The following is a 21,501-nucleotide window of genomic DNA, read 5'->3' on the forward strand; positions in this document are numbered from 1 at the left end:
TCTTCTCTCTTTTTTTCCTGATGAGTCTGCTTAAAGGCTTGTTGATTTTGTTCATCTTTGCAAAGAACCAGCTCCTGGGTTTATTGATCCTTAGAATTGTGCTTTTAACTTCTATGCCATTTAATTCTGCTCTGATTTTGGTATTTTCTTCCTTCTACTTGCTCTGGGCTGTCTTTGTGGTTGTTTTTCAAGTTCTTATAGGTGTAGGGTTAGGTTGTTTATTTGAAATATTTCTATTTTTTTTAAGTAGGGCTGTACTGCTATGAACTTCCCTCTTGAGACTGCCTTTGTTGTCCCATAAATTTTGGATTGTTGTGAGTTCATTTTCATTTGCTTTCAGAAACTTTTTGATTTCTTCCTTGATCTCATTCTTCATCCATTCATTGTTTAATAGCATGCTATTTAATCTCCATGAGTTGGAGTGTTTTTGAGTTTTTTCCTTGAGATTGGTTTCTAGTTTCAGTTGTTTGTGGTCAGAGAAAATACTTGATATAACTTCAATTCTCTTGAATTTGTTGAAATTGTTTTGTGTCCTATCATGTGGTCTATCTTTGAAAATGTTCCATGTCCATTTGAAATGAATGTGTATTTTGTTTCTTTGGAATGAAAGGTTCTCTCTATATATATCAGTTAAGTTCATTTGATTTAGGACATTGTTCAATGCCACAATGTCATTGTTGATATTTTGCTTGGAAGATCTATCCATTTTTGACAGTGGAGTGTCAAAATTCTCTACTATAATTGTGTTGATGTCAATATATTTCTCGAAGTCCTCAAAAATTTTCTGTATGTATTTGGGTGATCCTGTGTTGGGTGCATATATATTTACAATGTTTATGTCTTCTTCGTGGATTCTTCCCTTGAGTATTATGAAGTGACCTCTGGGGTTTCTTTTTATGGTCCTTTTCTTGAAGTCTATCTCTTGTGGAGTTGTGTTGGTTGAGGCCTATTCTTTTAAACTACTTTTGACTGGGTAGCTCCTTATTTGGCCTTCCATCTTAATTGAGAGCCTTTCTGGGTAAAGCAGCCCTGGTTGCAGGCCTCTGCTTTTCATTAGTTGGTATATTTCTTGCCATTCTCTTCTGGCTTGGAGTGTTTCCATTGAGAAGTCAGCTGCTAGCCTTATTGGGGCTCCCTTGTATGTTACTTCCTGTTTCTCATGTGCTGCCTCTAAGATTCTCTCTTTGTCTTGGAATTCTAATTTAATTATAAATTAGAATTTTAATTATGATGTATCTTGAAGTGAGCCTCTTTGGGCTCCTCTTGATTGAGGCTCTGTGTTTCCTGGATTTGTGTGACCTTTTCTCTCATCAAATTAGGGAAGTTCTCATCATTATGTTTTCAAACAGGTTTTCTATCCCTTGCTCTTCCTCTTCTCCTTCTGGCATCCCTATTATATGGATATTATTATGGTTCATGTTATCCTGCATTTCCCTTAACCTGTCTTTATTCTTTCTGAGCCTCATTTCCTTCTCTTGCTCTATCTGGGTGGTTTTTTTTCTACCTTGTCCTCTAGCTTGATCCAATCCTCTGCTTCATCTGGCCTGCTTTTGATTTCTTTTACTATGTTCTTCAGTTCAGAAATTATATTTTTATTTCCTCTTGGCCCTTCTAATTCCTTTTTCATGTTGATATAGTTTGCAGTGAGTTTATTATAGTTTCCCTGTAGTTTGTGGAAGTTTTCTGGACCTCACTGAGCTTCCTGATATCCATTGCTTTGAACACAGTCATAGTTTATTTGCCACTATTTCATTTAGCATTCTTTCTGAGGCTTTCTCCTTTCCTTTCATTTGGGGATTGTTTCTTTGTCTTTTCATTGTTTGTAAGACTCTTCTTGTTAGCCTCTGCTTCTTAAATTGATTTGTTCTGACTCCCTGGGTTTATGGTGTGAACTTCTATGGTAGAAGATGTGTGAGATTCAGTGATGCAGTCTCCTTGATCTCCTGAGCTCACTGGTCTTGGGCTGTCATTTATGTTGGCTTTCTGTATGTCTTTGGGTTTTGATTGTTGTTGGGTCTTTCTTTGGTTGGTCCTTCCCTCCAGCTGATTAACTGAGGGTCAGTCCATCTACCATGTCTTGTATTCTATTGTGCAGGTATGGACAAGTTGTATTGAACCTGGTTCTTCTGTCTGTATGAGGTTTTGAGGCTTCTCTCTCACTGGTGTTTATTTGTGTGTTCTGGGTAATTTCTCTACCATTTAGTTGTATTTCCAAATCAGTCCTGGATTGAGGTTAGTGTGGATTCCACTCCCTCCTTCACCTTCTTCGGTTATCTGTTGGTGGTTCCTTTGTTTGTGGGTTTCCTCTTCCATGAAGTATACTGGTGTTCACAGCACCCACCATCTGATTTTTCAAAGTCCTCTACAATTTTTGGTCTCCAATCGCCATATAAGCTGAGATACTGTTGGCTGTTCATTCTGTTCCTCAGAAGATTGGCTAGGTGTTTCACCTGTGCACAGGGGGAAGTGGACTCCACTCCTACCTATCTCATCATCATTTTCCCCCACCCCCATGAAAATCTTTTTATGTTGTTTGTAGACAGGATTCATCAATTTAAAAAGTTTTTTTAATAATTATTAGTTTAAATATAAATTTATGATAGCCATACTAAAAAGGAAAAAATAAAGGAATATAAACACCTATTGTTTGGCATCCATAGCTTAATGCAATCTCCTGTTGGCAAAATATATAAGGATGTTTACTGCATTAGGTAGTAAAAATATGAATCATCTGGCAACAATTTTTAGATCTTGAAGAGTCAGATGACAAAATGATGAGTCTCAGGGGATTAAGATTATGTTCCCACTCCTGAAAAATGATTTGAAATTTTTAAAAATGTTTTCTCAAAAACCATACTTATTTTAGTTTCTCCTCTGCTCCCTATTTTAGGAAGTAACTTACACACAGAATTTCATGAACTGTGCACCAAAATCTACTTAGCTTTCTGGGACTGGATTAAGGCTGTGGTTAGGATTGCAGCCACAAAGCCACCATTTAGCTCAATAAAACTAGACAAGTCAAGTAGCTCTCTGGATCTTGTGTTATAAGATGAAAGTATTATAGTTGTGATTCTCTCATTTAAAAAAGGAGGTAAGGCTCCATTATAATACAGGGAAAGCTGTGAATAATTTGTCACTGAGTGAGGAAAAGAACAAGATAGCATACTCTAGACAAGAGCAATGAAGTTTGGGAAGGGTCAGCTTCCTTCTGCAGATCGCAGCTGTGAGTCATTGGGCACAAAGTTGACAACCTGCTCGCCTTCTGGGCATCTGCAGCCTTCATGAATCTTGTGTTCTAGTTCCTCACTCACATTGGAAAATGAAATGTTTTTTCATGTTTGGCTCTCTAATGTTTTTAGTTAAACATGGTAATCGTTAACAAATGACCATATTGACTACCTCCTCTCTTTTTGAAACTACCAATTCTACTTTACAGTCTACAAATAATTTATTCAACAACTACTTGGCCTATTAAACACAACTTATTTGCCTCATACTCTGTGCCAGGCATCATATTGTAAAGGACATGATGGATAAGATGCTTTCTGGGTTCCTCAGCAGGGATACTAGACATGGGCACAGTTAGTTCTTACACAAGGCAGAAGATACACACTGCAAAGTGAGGGCTGTGGTCTTTGGTGCCCTGAGGTGTAAGAGGAAGAAACAACTCTGCCTAAACTGATCTTGGAGAGCTACCTGGAAGATGTACATTAGTGAACCAAGAGAAGAGGCTGGTCGTGAAGAACATACAGACCAAAGAATACAGGATCATCCAAAGAAAGAGAATGACAGGACCCCAAAAGGGATTAATAACTGGGCCTCTCTTCCTGTTGCCACAGAGGACACAATATTTAAAAGCTTTTTAAGTCCTCTTAGCACAAACCCTGGGAGAGCTGCTATTGAAGATGTTGTGGAATATTTGAATGCAATAAAACAGAATGTTCCATAATGTTTTGGGAGAAATTTTTGTTTTTCCCCAACAATTCATTCTCCTTGCTAAGCCAGCCTTCTTTGGGGTCACTAGGAGGCCTTGAAGGGTATATAGAAATGACTAAAGTCATCACATGACCCATTAGTCATTGGTTACAGCACTGCAAATTGAGAAGCAGCTGGAAATGGTACAGGAATACTACTTGGACTGTGTTTACCTAAGGTGGATATTTCTAGCTGTCATAGAGGGTCTTACCATATATATAATCTTTTCCATGTTGCTGGGCTAATCAATTCAGTGACAATGTTCCACAGGAGTAGAAAGTGAAAGCTTGGGAAGACATTATCCTCACTGAAATAAGCTGGTCCTTCCTTCCTTCCTTCCTTCCTTCCTCCCTTCCTCCCTTCCTTCCTCCTTTTTTTACCACCTTCAAACATCAGGGAGAAATCTGAGGTAGTCCTTCATGCTCAGCACTTTAGTCTTCATTTTGTAGCGCTTACTCCCAAATTATTTCCTTCAGACAGCTTTGTCCTGTCATACTTGATGGGTTGAGACCCACCCAGAGGCAGATGGAGAGAATTTGCGTCCATCAGGAGGCAAAGCTTCTCTTCCCCCATCAGGAGCCATAGCTGTCTGCTGGGACTTGACATGGGAACACCACTGATATGGCCAGTCTGCCCAACTTCCTAACCAATGTGAGCTTAACCAGCAAAAAACAGAGTGGCAGGATTCCAGCTGGTGTCAAGATTGAATCCAAAAATCACCTCACAACTCAACAAAGAGAGATCGGATCCAAGTTTTGTAAGAATTCTACACAGAAAGTGCACAGATGTCAGCTGTGGCAAGACCTGGTACATAGTTAAATATTTTACTTTTCCCTTTAGAGAGGAATTTTTAATTTCAGGCTTATATCCTATTATTTCAGTGAAGAGTAAGGACAACTAATAGTTGGTTGGCTAGAAGATTCTGGCAAGGAATATTGGAGTCATAAAACATAAGCCAAGCATCTTTTTGGATATCCTAAAATAAACTGTGTAGAGAACTAAGCATTTTATGCCAGGACAAAACTAAAAAGCTCTTTCCCAGAGGTCTCCCTGACCCCCTTTTCTGGATACAATCTTATTGGTTGATAGCGCCAAGTTTTTGGCTGCAGTGCAAGGAATTGCTCAGCTGTGGCTGATTACTGCTATCATTCTTTTTCTCTTGTTCAGGAAATCTTGTCAGGAACATGTTTCTAAGACAGCAAGGAAGAAAAGGTTGTTTATTTGTTTAGGGGAATCCATCATCAGAAATACTAGTGCTAGGGTAATGGACTAGGGTCTAAACTAAAGGGGAGGAACTTAGAAGTTTTGTATGAAAACTACTGGAATTGTATGCCTTAACAGGGAGAAGTGGCCTCTGGCCATGGCTCTGCTGCTGACAGTTTGACTCAAGACCATTCACTGATCCACTTAGCACTTATGGAGCACTTAGCACTCTGTGTTTGACCCCATGTCCAACACTGGGGACACAGGGTGATAAATGGGTAAGGAACACGTTCTCAAACCACCCAACATCTCTGAATACCATTTCTTTATGATTGCAATGTGAGGGAGGTGTTAGAATGATCTCTCAAGGCCTTCTCCCCTAGTTCTTGAATCTGCCTTTGTCTGTGGGAACACAATTCACCCAGAACAGTATCAGGAAAACTGGTATCCAACATTTACACCAGGTACTGTGTTAACTACCCATTTTGTTTTCTCAAGAATCTCCTAAAATAGGTATTATTAAATCTATTTTACAGATGAGAAAACTAAGCATTAAAGCAGTTGAGTTGCCTTTTGTGGTGAGAATGAGGCAAAGCCAGTCTCAAACCCAACTCTGCTGACTGACTCCAAGCCTAGGATTCTTCCCTAGATCTCTGCTCTCCAGATTTGTAATGTTTATTCATCTCCCCTGGACTCTTTTCTGGAAGTACTTATGTACAATTTATTCAAGAATCCATGGCAGTATAATATAAAATATCTCATTCTTGCCTATGTGTCTTTCATTAGCTTTCTCTTCCTGCTGGCCAACTAAACTTTTCTTATTTATTCCCAGGATGATCTTGCCACTTCATTCAAGCCCAGTGCTCCCACTGTTTTGCCTTTGCTTGTATTTTACCTTTGACCTGGAATCATTTTCAATCTTGCCTGTGGTCCAATTCTGTACTCTTTCCCAGACTTTATTTGTCTTACTTCTAAATTTAATTTATTTGGTTCTTACTAGTTGTCCAACAGGGTGAAAAGTTAAAAGAAAAAAAGTGTATGAGATCATCACTTTGGGGAAAATAATACATGCATAGATTATGGGAAAGAGATAAGAGGTATAGGCCCTTTTTAATAAAGAGTTATGGGTTTGTAAGGGGAGGAAAGTAGCAGGATAGGGGTGGAGTCATTGGAACTTGAGGAATAATTGAGACTTGATTAGATGAATAGAGAAGCAGGAAGAGGTACAAGATCAGAAAAAGAGCAGCGAGATCAATCGAATACTGAATGTGACAGTACAGTTATTAAAGAATTAATTAGGAGTACTGGATCAAGAGTTTGAACATCTGTATTCTTGCCTTACCCATTTGTAATCTGGGGAAAATAGATAACAGGATTTGAGTTTATGTTTCCTCATCTCGTGGAAGCTACCTCAACCCATAGGAAAAGTCTGAGCTTTTTTGAATAGGCTGCCTCTTCTTCAGCTGTTCTCACCTCCAACCATTATGTAGTATATCATTATGGAGTCGGTCCCAAATGAGCTGAGACTTTTTATAACATGGTAAATCACATTCATTTTGTGAGACCTCTAACATTGTTATAAAACATGATTTCTTACAAAGCCACATGAGTTGAGTAATAAAATTTAAGATACACAAGTTAAATAATACTCACATGTATTTATTTAAAAATGGAATACTTCCCCCATCAATTTAGTAATTTATCTTTAAGAAAGTGAAATACTCTAATTAAATATTTGGGATAGAAACTACAAGGGTTCGAAGGTTTCTTTTTTTAACTTTACAATGTAAGGCAAGAATAAGATCTTAAGGCCTTCTTTTTAGTTATGCTTTGTTCAGGGCAGTTTGTCATGCCTGATGAGGTAGGTGGTTTAAAACATGCTGATCTGGATAAAAATGTGGCCAAGCAAGCTCAGGCAAGCCAGGCAAGCCAGGCAAACCAGGGAAGAGCAGACAGAATCAACCATGAGTCTTAGGAAACATCAATATCCAAAGCGAAGTCTCCCAAGTTTCTGTGATGGTTAATTGTATGTGTCAACTTGGATGGCCCACAGGGTGCCTGGTTATTTGTTAAACATTCTAGGTTTGTCTGTGAGGGTGTTTTTGGATGACATTAATATTTAAATTGGTAGACTGAGTTAAGCAGGTTGCCCTCCCCTTTATGAGTGGGCCTCACTCAATCTGTTGAAGGCCTTGATAGAATAAAAGGCTGGGTGGAAAGAATTTACTCTCTGCTTGACTGTCTTCAAACTAGGATATCCATCTTCTCCTGCCTTCAGACTTATATTCAGACAGATACAATACCATTAGCTCTCCTGGGTCCTAAGCTTATCAACTGCAGATCTTGAGACTTTACTTAGCTTTTATAATTGTGTAAGCTAATTCCTTATTATCTATGTATCTATCTATCATCTATCTCTCTATCCCTCTCTCTCCTATTGGTTCTGCTTCTCTGAAGAACACTGATAATACAGTAGCAATATGATCTGGATCAAAGAGTGAAGGACCAAGGTAGCAGGTAGCTCTGGAGTCTAGTGGTGAAAGGTCTTTTGCTTCCACTATTCTCATTTTTTTTAATCCTTTTTTCTTCTTGTTCTGATTGCTTGTTTTTTGCTTCCTTATGTTTCAAATCATTCATTTGATTCTTTTTTGTATAATGTATCTTATTGACTATGCCATTATAGTTGTCCCCTTGCTTCTCCCCTTCTCTGAAGGCAGGAGAAGATGGATATCCTTCATTCCCCTCCACCCTGCACACCCCCTCCCACCCACATTTCCCCCCTGTTTAGTTCATGTCTATCATAAGTTCTTTAGCTTCTACCTTTCCCACATTACTCTTGCCCTCCCCCTGTCTATTTTCTCCCCACCATCTATGCTACTTATTCTCTGTACCTTCTTCCCCCTTCTCCTCCCACTCCCCCATTGCTAATCCTCCATATGATCTCCATTTCTGTGTCTCTGCTCCTGTTTTAACTGTCTGCTTAGTTTGCATTTGTTTTAGGTGTGGTTAAAAACTGAGTTTGCTGTCCTTTCACTGTTCATATTTTTATCTTCTTTTTCTTAGATAATTCCCTTTAACATTTCATATAATAAAGGCTTGGTGATGATGAATTCCTTGAACTTGACCTTATCTGAGAAGCACTTTATTTGCCCTTCCATTCTAAATTAAAGCTTTGCTAGATAGAGCAATGTTGGATGTAGGTCCTTGCCTTTCATGAATTGGAATACTTCTTTCCAGCCCCTTCTTGACTGTAAGGTGTGTTTTGAGAAATCAGCTGACAGTCTCATGGGAAGTCCTTTGTAGATGACTGTCCCCTTATCTCTTGCTGCTTCTAGGATTCTCTCCTTCATTTTCATGTTGGCTAATGTAATTATGATGTGCCTTGGTGTGTTCCTCCTTGGGTCCAACTTTTTTGGGACTCTTTGAGCTTCCTGGACTTCCTGGAAGTCTGTTTCCTTTGCCAGATTGGGGAAGTTCTCCTTTACTATTTGTTCAAATAAGCTTTCACCTTCTTGTTCTTCCTCTTCTCCTTCTGGCACCCCTATGATTTGGATACTGGAACATTTAAATTTGTCCCAGAGGTTCCTGAGCCTCTCTTCATTGTTTTGAATTCTTTTTTCTTCACTGTGTTCTGGTAGAATGTTTCTTTCTTCCTTCCTTCTGCTCCAAAGTGTTGATTTGAGTTCCTTTTTCCTTCCCTTTACTGTTGGTTCCTTACATTTTTCTTTATTGTACTTTGTGTAGCATTCACTTATTCCTCTGTTTTGTGACCATACTCAACCATTTCTGTGAGCATCTTGATTACAAGTGTTTTGAACTCTGCATCTGATAGGTGGACTATCTCTTTATCATTTACTTCTGTTTTTTGGTATTTTGAACTGTTCTTTTATTTGGGCCAAATTTCTTTGTCTTGGCGCTCTTGTTATGTTGTAAAGGGCAGAGCCTTAGGTATTGCCATGGCAATACCCACGTCATTGTGTTGCGGTGCTGTATGTGGGGGAAGGGTCTGAGAGGGAACAATGCTGCTTGCTCGACTCTTGGCTAGATTTCAATCACTTTCCCTGCTACCCACAAGCAAATTGGGCCCTTCTGGTGCTGATTCCTGGGTGGGAGGGTTTGTGTAAGTTCGAGGAGCCTGTGAGCCTTCAATAAACTCTCCTGTGAGGCTGGGGTTTTCTCCCACTGCCTCAACCCCACAGTTTTTTACAATCATAGAGTAAGGCTTTATTTCCCCACATTGGAACCCTGGGTTGCATGGTCTGTCTCACTCTCCATTTCTTCTTGGTTTATCTGCACTCAAATGCAGGAACATTCGGTCCTCCAGCTGCCGCCTCACCCACCCCAATCCTTTAGCCTTGGCCTTGCCATGAGTCCTCTCCACCCTGGCTGCCTGTCTCCACTCCTCCTTCCAGTCTGGATGAATGTTTCTTCTTTACTCTTTGGTTGTCAGACTTCCATACAGCTGGATTTTCTGGCAGTTCTGGTTATTTTTTGTTTTTAAATTTGTTGTTGTCCTTCTTTTGGTTGTGTAAGGAGGCAAAGTGTATCTATGTATGCCTTCCTCTTGACCGGAAGTCCGAGTGTAAACATTTTTATAAGCATTTGATGCCTATTGGCTTGCCAGAGAGGATGACACAGTTTCCACTCTCAGCTGTTAGTGTGTAAGAGGGCCTTCCTCCCACACACTGACTTGGCTGTTTTTCTCAGTCCAGTTCTGTAACCTTTTCAGGTAAAGAATACCATTCCCACATTCTGGCATTGGGTTAACTGTCAGTTTCCGTGTCCGATAATGTGGTGAGAGTTTGTGTTTTTCTACATTTCTGTAGCTGCCCTAATGGGAGGTGAGGAGACTCACTAAAGTTCTGAAATGGACATTGGGCCAAGGCCTCTGAGTCGTAGATTTTCATTATACTTCTGGGAAACTAGTACAGGCACATCTGATTTTGTTGTGCTTCACTTAAATTGCACTTTGCACATATTGGGTGGGGTTGTTTTTTTTTTTTTTTACAAATTAAAGTTTTACAGAAGCCCTGGTGTCAAGCAAGTATGTCAGCTCTGTTACTCTAACAGCATTTGCTCACTTCATTTCTCTGTGTCATATTCAGGTAATTTGCACAATATTTCAAAATTTTCAGTATTATTGTATTTGTTTTGGTGATCTACAATAAGTGATCTTTGATGTTCCTATTGCAATTACTAGGATACCATGAATCACACCCATCCAGGATGGTGAACTTAACAAATGTATGTGTGCTGACTGCTCCACTGACTGGTCATTCCCCTGTCTCTCTCCCTCTCCTTGGCTCTCCCTGTGTCTTGAAACACAGCAATATTTAAATTAGGCCAATTAACAACCCTCCAATGGCATCTAAGTTTTCAAGCGAAAGGAAGAGTCATGTGCCTGTCACTTTTTATCAAAAGCTAGAAATGATTAAACTTGGTGAGGAAAGCACATCAAAAGATGAGACAGGCTGAAAGCTAGGCTTCTTGGGCCAAGAAGCCAAGTTGTGAATGCAAAGGAAAAATTCTTTTTTTAAAAAAGATTTTATTTATTTATCTTAGAGGGGAAGGGAAGGAGAGAGAGAGAAATATCAATGTATGGTTGCCTCTCATGCGTCCCCTGCCGGGAACCAGGAACTGGCCTGCAACCCAGGCATGTGCCCTGACTGGGAATCGAACTGCAATTGTGTGGTTTGCAGGCCCGTGCTCAATCCACTGAGCTACACCAGCCAGGGCGGAAAAATTCTTAAAGTAAATTGAAAGTGCTACTACAGTGAATACAGGAACAATAAAAAGCAAAATGGACTTATTGCTGATATGGAGAAAGTTTTGGCGATGTGGATAGATCAAACCAACCACAACAATTCCTTAAACCAAAGTCTGTTCCAGAGCAAGGCCCTAACTCTTTTCAACTCTATGAAGGCTGAGAGAAGTGAGGAAGCTGTGAAAGAAAAGTTCGAAGCTACCTGTGGTTGGTTCATGAGCTTTTATGAAAGAAGCTGCTTCTGTAACATAAAAGTGCAAGCTAAAGCAGTAAGCACTGATGTAGAAGCTGCAGCAGGTTATCCAGAAGATATAGCTAAGATAATGAAGGTGGCTACACTAAAGAAAAGATTTTCATTATGGACAGACAGCCATACATTGGAATATACCATTTAAGACTTCCACAGCTTGAGAAGAGAAGACAATGCCTGGCTTCAAAGCTTTAAAAGACAAGGTGACCCTGTTGTTAGGGGCTAATGCAGCTTGCGATTTTAAGTTGAAGCCAGGGCTCATTTATTATTCCCAAAATCTTGGATTCCTTAAGAATTATGCAAAATATGTTCTGCCTGTGCTCTATAAATGAAACAACAAAGCCTAGGTGACAGCACATTTGTTTACGACAAGGTTTACTGAATATTTTAGGCCCATTGTTGAGACTTACTACACAGAAAAAAATTTTTTAAAAATATTACCACTTATCCACAATGCACCTGATCACCAAAGAGCTCTAATAGAGATAAACAAGATTAACGTTGTTTTCACACCTGTTAACACAGCATCCATTCTGCAGCTCAGGGATTAAGGAGTAATTTTAACTTTTAAGTTTTATTATTTAATAAATACACTTTTTAAGACTATAGCTGTCATAGGCGGTGGTGATTCCTCTGTTGTATCTGGGCAAAGTAAATTTAAAACTTTCCGAAAAGGATTCACCATTCTAGATGCCATTGAGAACATTCATGATTCATGGGAAGAGGTCAGAATATCAACTGGAGTTTGGGAGAAGTTGACTCCAACCCTGATGGGTGATTCTGATGGGTGAAGACTTCAGTGGAAAAAGCAACAGCAGCTGTGGTGGAAATAGAAGTGGAGCCTCAAGATGAGACTGAATTGCTGCAGTCTCGTGATAAAATAATAAGAGATGAGGAGTTGCTTCTTCTAGGTAAGCAAAGAAAGTGGTTTCTTGAGGTGGAATAGACTCCTGGTGAAGGTTCTGTGGAGATTGTTGAAATGACAACCAAGGATTTAGACTATTGCATAGACCTAGTTGATAACCCAGTGGCCGTGTTTGAGAGGACTGACTCCAATTTTGAAAGAAGTTCTATTATGGGTAAATTGCTATCAAACAGCATTACATGCTACAGAGAAGCCATTAATAAAAGGAAGAGGCAATCAATGAAGCAAACTTTATTGTTGTCTTGTTTTAGGAAATTGCCAGAGCCACCCCAAACTTTGGCAACTACCACCCCGACTAGTCAATAGCCATCAACATTGAGGCAAGACCCTTCACCGGCAAAAAGATTACACCTTGCTGAATATTCAGATGATGTTTAAAATTTTTTAACAGTGAATTATTTTTAAATTAAGATGTGGCACACTTGCGTGCAGTGGGACAAAACGCATGGGCCCGGTGACGGCAGCAAATGCGGCACCAGTGAGGGCCGTGGCAGCAGGCGGCAGACAGGATGCCATAGTCCCTCTTTGACCCCGCCCCCACATACAGCATCACAACCCAGCGACTTAGTTGCCCTGTTCTGGTGAACACTTTAGGGCTCTGATCCTGCTATGGAACAAGCACAAACAGCCCAAAAGATGGTGCAAGAAGAGCTCAAAGTCCCAGAACCAATAACTCTAAGTGACTGAGAAATTGCCAGCCTCTCAGAAGCACAATTCAAGACACTATTTATCAGGATGCTCACAGAACTGGTAGATTATAGTCACAAATTAGAGGAACATAGTCACAAATTAGAGGAACATATGAAGGCTAAACTACCTGAAATGAAGGGAGATGCACAGGAAACCAATAGTGAGAGAAAGGAAACTGGGACTCAAATCAATGGAATGGACCAGAAGGAAGAACAAAACATCCCACCAGAAAGGAATGAAGAAATGAGAATTCAAAAAATGAGGAGAGGCTTAGGAACCTCCGGGACATCTTTAAACGTTCCAACATCCGGATTATAGGGGTACCAGAAGGGGGAAAGAAACAGCCACAAGTGGAAAACATATTTGAACAAATAATAAAGGAGAACTTCCCCAGTCTGGCAAAGGAAATAGACTTCCAGGAAATCCAGGAAGCTCAGAGAGTCCCAAAGAAGTTGGACCCAAGAAGGAACACACCAAGGCACATCATAATTACATTAGCCAAGACCAAAATGAAGGAGAGAATCCTAGAAGCATCAAGGGATAAGGGGACAGTCACCTACAAAGGAGTACCCATCAGACTGTCAGCGGATTTCTCAAAAGAGACCTTACAGGCAAGAAGGGGCTGGAGAGAAGTATTCCAAGTCATGAAATCCAAAGACCTACAGCCAAGATTGCTTTATCCAGCAAAACTTTCATTTAGAATGGAAGGATAGATAAAGTGCTTCTCAGATAAGGTCAAGTTCAAGGAGTTCATCATCATCAAGCCCTTATTACATGAAATGCTAAAGGGACTTATATAAGAAAAAGAAGATGAAAAATATGAACAGTGAAAGGACAGCAAACACACAGTTATTAACAACCACACCTAAAACAAAAGCAAACCAAGAGGACAGCTAGATCAGGACCAGAACTATAGAAATGAAGAACACATGGAGGGTTAGAAACAGGAGGGTGGGAGGGGGAGAAGAGGGGAGAAGGCACAGAAAATAGCATAGATGGTAGATAGAAAATAGGTAGGGGGGAGGGCAAGAATAGTGGGGGAAATATAGAATCCAAAGAACTTGAGACACGTGGTTATAAACTAAAGGGGGGAGAATGGTGGGGGAGGGAGTGTGCGGGTGGAGGGGAATGAAGGGGGGAAATAGAACAACTGTAATGGTATAATCAATAAAATATATTTTTAAAAAATAAAATAAAATAAAAGCTCTAGGTTGCCAGTGTCCGACCATGCAGGGCTCAATACCAAGGGCCAGTAAAGAGCTCGGTGAACCAGCCTCATTTGTCAAAGGTCTTAAAACAAATGTTAAGAGATGCTGTTATAAGTAGGAAGTCCAACAGGTCTACAGTGAAGAATCAGGGACAGTAGTAAAAAGGCTAAATGCAGAGCTCCCCCAAACCCACACTTAATATTTTCCTGCAAGAAGTCTATATAGCAAATGATACAACACAGCCTAAGACCTTCCTTTTACTGTCTTTTCCCCAAAGACATTCTTTTCTTTTTCTTTTCTATTACATGGTTTTTGTAGAATGTTTGAAAAACACAGAAACTATCCACGCTTTAGAAAGGATCAATGTTAACATGTTGGTGCATTTCCTACTATGATGGTTAATTTTATGTGTCAACTTGGCTAAGCTATGATGCCCGCTTGTTCAAACATCTGTGCAGATGTCATCATGAAGGGGTTTTTTTAGTTGTGATAAGCATTTAAGTCAGTGGACTTTGAGTAAAACAGACTACCCTCCATAACGTGGATGGGCCTCATCTAATAAGTTGAAGGTGTTAAGAGCAAAGACTAAGATTTCCTGAAGAAGAAGCAATTCTCCTTCCAGAATAATGCAGAAACCCTGCCTGAGTTCCAGCCTGTAGATTTCTGACTCAAAACTGCAACATCAACTTTTCCCTGAATTTCCAGCCTTTCATCTGCTGTCCAGTTTATGGACTTTCAGGCCTCCACAGTCACATAAACTGATTCCTTAAAATGTATCTAATTGGTTCTGTATTTTTCTGTAGAACCCTAACTAATTCACTAATACACTTACCATCATTCTTTTGCTCACTCATTTCCTCTAGATTAATACTTCTCAAACTGTAACCTGCATGTAAATTACCTGGGAACCTCAAGTGCAGCCTCTGTGTCTGTGCATGGTGGCTTAAGATTCTGCATTTCTTTTATTTTTTTAAGATTGTCATTCAGTTGTCCCCATTTTCTCCTCACCACTCTCCCCTGTCCTATCCACCTGCACCTCCCACACTCAGTCTTTCCCCCTCCGTTGGCTTTGTCCATGGATCCTTTATACTTGTTCCCTGACGACCCTTCACCTTCTTTCCTCCATTATCCATTAACCTTCCAAGGTCCATTAACCTTTAGTGAGCAATGGTACACGTGAAGTCTCCGAGGTCTCCCAGGAGGCTCTTTGTGGCTGCTGTTCCTCTTCTCCCTTCATGCTATTGTGAAGGTGACTCTACAGGGCTGTTTCCTCTGCTGCCTGTTCCTGGGTGGAGTCTCAGTTTCCTGTTGCTAAATCTGAGCATCACCACATTTCCCATCCATGCTCATTTTTTATAGGAAATGGAGCCTAAATAACAACTTATTTTAAGGTAATTCATCATAGGCAAATACATTTGATCTTTTGAGCAGTCATTATTTTGAACACTCTCCACCATTGCTGCTTCCATTAAAATGGGTAATGATGGTTGAAAGAAGGAAGTCAATACTATAAATCTACAGCAATCAAAAGAGTGTGGCACTGAAATGAGAATAGACATATACATCAATGAAATAGAACCGAGAGTCCAGAAATAAACCTATACTTTTATGGCCAATTGGTTTTTGACAAGGTCCCAGGACCATTCAATGGGGGAAAGAATCTCTTCAACAAATGGTGCTGGGTAACTGGATATCTGCATATAACATAATAATAATAATAAGAAGAATAGTAATGATGTTGGACCCTTATCTTACACCATATGCAAAAATTAACTCAAAATGGACCAATGACCTAAATGTAAGAGCTAAAAAGATAAAACTTAGGAGAAAACACTGGGGGGTAAATCTTCATGACCTTGGATTTGGCAATGTGTTTGTAGCTAGAATACTAAAAGCATGAGAAATATCAACAACAAAAATAGGTAAATTGGACTTCATCAAAATTTAAAATTTGCATATCAAAGGATGTTATTTAAAAAGTCAAGCTAAACAATGAGGAAAATTTTTGCAAGTTGTATGTCTAAAGGTCTAGTATCTAGAATCTATAAAGAATTATTACAACTCAACTAAAATGCAAATAATCCAATTTCAAGTAGGCAAATGACTTGAATAGACATTCTCCCAGAGAAGATATACAAATGACTAACAAGCAAATGAAAAGATGCTCAATATCATCAGTAATTAGGGAGATGCAAATCAAAGTCACCACAAAATACTACTTCAACCCACCAGGAAGTTTTAAAAAGAAAGAAAAATATGGACAAATGGAAAGTAAGTGTTGTCAAAGATGTAGAGAAATTGAAACCTCCATAGATGCAAATGGGTGTGTAAAATGGTGCAGCTGCTGTAGAAAACATTTTAGTGATTCTTTAAAAAGTTAAACAGAATTACCATAGGACCCAGTGATTCCACTCCTAGATTTGTATCTGAAAAAATTCAGAAGTGGTACTCAAAGAGGTGTGCATGCATAATAATAAGAGTACTATTTAAAATGTCCAAAAGATGGAAACAACCCACATATTCATCAGCAGATGAATGGATAAATAAAAAACGGTGTATCCATACAATAGAATATATTATTCCACCGTAAAAACAAATAAGGTGCTGATTGATACTTGCTACATAATGAAGGAACCTCAGAAACATTATGCGAAGTAAAAGAAACTAGACACAAAAGGCCCCATATTATATCATTTTACTTATCGAAAATATTTAGAATAAGTAAATCTATAGAGACAGAACACAGGTTAATGAGTAACCTGTGGGACTGGGAGAAGGCAAGAATGGGAAGCAACTGCTTAATTGGTATAGGATTTCCTTTTAGGGTGGTAGTTCTCAACTGGTGTGCCGCAAGAATTTTTAAAACATACAATATCTGACTATTTAGTTAGTGGCACTGACCACTTTCTTCTTAGATTGTCAAATAAAAAAATGACCACAGCCAACACAACAATAGCTTTCCACTGTGAATGAATCAAAATTATACCTATTTTTATCAGATCAACATAAATGTAATATGTTTTGGTGTGCCAAAGAAATTTAGTACTTACTTTATGTGTGCCACAAGATGAAAAATGCTGAAACTTGTTGTTTTAGGGAGATAACATGTTTTGGAACTAGATAGAGGTTGTGGTTGCACAAAATTATCAATGGTTAAATAGCTTATCTAAGTGATTAATTTTACATCACATGAATTTTACCTCAAATAATGAATATGTTAACTAGACTTATTGTGGTGATCATTTAACAACATAGACATATAAAATATTAAATTAAAAAAGAAAGAAATCAAGACTAGATTCTTTACCTTTATGTCTGCTATATTTTATGGTTTTGATTTTATAACTTAGTAGTAAAATCATGACATTCCTTTGGTTATTACTACTAGAGGGTTCTATTAGATTTCATGCTAATGGGTTCTTCCATTATTTTCACCTGCTCTGCACAATTCAGATTTCAGTCCAAGGCTTCAGGAACATTGCAGACAGCTGCTCTGGGATTATGCATCTGACCATCAATGACATGCCAACTCTGACGGATAACTGTGTAAAAGTAAGTAGTTGGAAAGTACAGTTTTTTCTCAGTTCCATTAGATGGGCATGTTTTTGAGTGGCTTGGATTACTAAAAAATACAGGTGGGCTTTTCATATCAGTTGTTTTTTTATATTGAGAAAATCATTAAAAATTTATGTATATACACAAATTTGAACATTTGAATTCTTAAATACTCTAAAAAATTTTGTTTCACAAAATTTAGTTAGGATATTTTTGTTTCAGTGATATTTTAACCTAAGCATAATTTTTAAGTTTAGTTCTACATATGAAGCTTCTAAATATAGTGATATTTTCAGCATTCTATTTTCTCATATTTTTCCATACTTTCATAACATGATTTAATTCTGATTCCTCTGCATTATTTTAATATAAGTATACTAAAATATAATGGAAAAAGTTGTTTTCTTTGAAAAAGGAAAATTTGATAGTTAATGTATCTGTTTCTGAAACTACTGAGAGAAAAAAATGGCCTTATTACTTTGCTAAGCTTGTACTTCGGTTAATTTATTCATCTTTTTTCTTCTAAAGGCTTTAGTTGAGAAATGTCCTCATATTACATCAGTGGTTTTCATTGGTGCACCACATGTCTCCGATTGTGCTTTCAAAGCTCTTTCTACTTGTAACCTCAAAAAGATCCAATTTGAAGGTCTGTGATATTAAAAATGTGGTTCAGCATTAACTTTTAATCTTGTGGCAATTTAAATACAGTACTTGTCCTTTCTTCTGTTTTTTTTGAACAGGAAATAAAAGAATTACTGATGCATGCTTCAAATCTATAGGCAAGCATTATCCAAACATTAGTCACATTTACATGGTGGATTGCAAGAGAATAACAGATGGTAGCCTCAAGTCACTTTCACCTTTGAAACGACTCAGGGTGTTGAATTTGGCAAATTGTGTAAGGTAATGAGTCATTCAATCAAATACTCAAGAAACACTGAAAATCTGGAGTGTGCCAGGCCTCCTTAAGGAGCCCATTGGTGGTAGTAGGGTAAATACGCAAGTCAGGAGTCCTAGTGGAGGTAAGTGTAGAGTGCTGGGAGGTAAGTGTGATAGGAAGGAGGGGCACCCAAGCCAGACGGCTTGTGTGAGGGTGCAGGCAGATTCTCAGGGAAAGTTCAGGGTATGTGGAATCACAGGCTCTTCTAAGATCAAATGAATTTACAGAAACACTTATGGGCTGTCTTTCCTAATGAGTGTTCTTGCAGCTAATTCAGTTAAGAGGTCTTTCCCCAAACGGACTTTCAGACTTGCTTATGGGGAACCAGTCTTGGGTACTGGTTAGATTTCTCCTCTGTATTAGTTTGCCGACAGATACACAGATGGTGAGTTCGTACTAAAACTCTCTTCAGCTGGGCTACTATTGGGCTTCTATCCTGGTATTCTTAGCAGGGCAAGAATCAAATTCTTGTTAAAACCTCTTACCCAGTAAGTATCTCAGCCTCTTGCCTATGTAAATTTCTTTTAATAGTATAGGGCCAGATGATAACAAAAAAGCATTTGACGCTTGATGAAGTTGGCTAATATTTGAGAAAACATAAGATAAGTCAGAGTGATAAGCTAAGCTACACAAAATCTTAACCCATGTTCCCTATTATTAAGGTGGGGAAGCACCACGTGTCTGGGAGGGGCAAACATAGGATTTAAAGTAGAAAAAACATGAATTAGGAAATGAGGCACCCAGTCAAAGGGCTACAAAGAACTTGGGCCTCCTACCAACAGCTATTGAGTGAGCTTGGATGCAGACCCTCAGTCTCAGTCAGGCCTCCACATGACTTGAGTCCTGGCTGGCATTTTGGCTGCAAGCTTATGAGGAGCCTGGCATCATGATACAAGTACAGTGTGTGTGTGTGTGTGTGTGTTTGTGTAACAGCTACTCTTATTAATATGCGAAACCAAATTGAATTTCATTCTTCTATTTCACTGAGGCTTCTGTGGGCTAACTAGTTTTAAAATAAATGAAGGTTTTCTACTACAGGCAGTGTAGTTTAAAAACCTCTTCAAAGGGCCCTGCCACAAATAATTTAGATCCTTGATGGAACATATTTTCAATACACTGCAAAGCTGCAAAGAGTAAGAAAAATGCCTAACGTTCAATATCTGGAGTCTGCACCGCTCTCTCAAAGAAGAGACTTTCTGAGATGAAAAGTGAATAGCAAGGAAACATAAAAGGTAGAGCTGTTCTGAATGTAAATGTTCATTTCAATACTGCAGTTTAGAGAATCAGTTCTGAGCAAGACTCAAGACAGGGAAGTGGAACCTGAGACCTCTGCATGGGGTCTGGGCCTTTTCAAAGTGGACAAAGTGGTCTCAGGTATCATTCCGACTTCTGGAAAAAGTTAGCTCAAAACTTTTTGGAGGAAAGAACTTCTATTTAGGCACTCAGGATTTCCCCAGACTAAGATTAAATAAATAGGTGTTCACAATTAGAGATCATCAAGTGTACAAAGACATGAATCAACATGAAAGGAGTTACCAAGATCAGCAAAATGTAGCTGACCTTCAAATAATTCATGTTAGAATTACCACATGTAGAATATTAAGTAACTATGTATGATATGTTTGAAGAAATAAATAAGAATCAGAAATAAATAAGAATCAGAAATGAAACAGGCAATAAAATATAAAAATAACTATCGATAGATTTATTTTTTAAAAACTAACTTTTAGAAATAAAAATATAATATAGTTATTGAAATGAAGAACTCATGGGTGGCTAATCAGCAGATTAGAACTCACTGAGGAGAGAAATACAGAACTGGAAGGTAACCACTTCCATGACAGCAGAGTAAAAAAAAAAGATGAAAAATATGAAAGAGTATAACATAGGGTGAAAAGACAGATGATTTAGTACTAGAGTTTTAGATTTTAAAAATTCATCTGTAAAAGACACACAAAACAATCAGCTTGAAAGTCAAAGAATATAGATTTCTCAACCACACATTAATCCTTTAAAAATTGACCTTTTAAAAACAAGTTCCTACAACTTTTAAACTATTGGTATCAACAAATTATATCTCTTATTACAATTCAATTAAATCAAGAATTAGTAACAAGAAGATAAAATACATACATGATCTAAACATAAAAATTCTAGGGCATCATAATCACCTGAGGAGCTGAATAACAACACTACATCCAGAGCCCCCCGCCCCCAGAGTTATAGAGTCTGACTATTTAGGGATAGAATCCCAACTCATGTGATTTTTCTAAAAAAACATAGATGCTTTTGATGCACAGCCAGATTTAAAACTACTAAATTAACCAATTAACTTGGACCATGACCTGAATAACACTTTTCTTTGGACTTTTGTTGCCTTCTGGATTATAATATAGGTTTATACATCCATCCATACATAAATATACATACAGGTACTTAATCATATATACATACATGCATATATATGTGAGTATACATACTATGCAATATATAGAGACATTTATTGAAGAGGAGACAAGATACAAGAAACATTGTACATAAGAAATGCCTCAGTGTCCTTCAAATTAGGCACCTTGGGACCTCAAACAGTTCTCCCAATTGCCGTCAACTGCCCTGTTGTATCTTCCTGAATCTCATCGACAGTCTGAAATCTCCTTCCTTTCAAAAGTGATTTTAATTTTGGGAAAAGCCAGAAGTCGCAGGGCACCAAATCTGTGCTGTAGGGTGGCTGAATAACCTGAGTGATCTGATGTTTTGCCAAAAATCTCTGCACAAGACGTGAAGCTGCCGATCACTGGTTGCACATAGCTGCAGACCTCTGAATCATTCAAATAGTTTCCACAAAGGAATGTTTAAGTGTAATGCAAAATTTATACAGACTTGTTCTATTCACTCAGTCATCTTGAATGTGATAGCCACACAGTACACATGCTCACTCAATTACATCTACCGCCCCCACCGACTAGTACTGTGAAGTTGTCATTGTTCATA

General features: G+C 38.5%; 1 protein-coding gene across 1 annotated transcript in view; it reads left to right on the top strand.

Annotated features, from left to right (window-relative positions):
- FBXL13 (F-box and leucine rich repeat protein 13) overlaps positions 1-21,501 on the top strand; it is a 193,375-nt gene that overhangs the window by 163,327 nt on the left and 8,547 nt on the right. Inside the window, exons 13-15 of the mRNA XM_037057044.1 lie at positions 17,469-17,567; positions 18,099-18,216; positions 18,311-18,473. Of these exons, the coding sequence (XP_036912939.1) occupies positions 17,469-17,567; positions 18,099-18,216; positions 18,311-18,473 (380 nt within the window). The remainder of the gene's footprint in view (positions 1-17,468; positions 17,568-18,098; positions 18,217-18,310; positions 18,474-21,501) is intronic.

This window comes from Sturnira hondurensis, unplaced genomic scaffold (genome assembly GCF_014824575.4).
Source record: "Sturnira hondurensis isolate 20B ecotype Veracruz unplaced genomic scaffold, ASM1482457v3 Scaffold0009314, whole genome shotgun sequence".
NCBI classification, from domain to species: Eukaryota; Metazoa; Chordata; class Mammalia; order Chiroptera; family Phyllostomidae; genus Sturnira; species Sturnira hondurensis.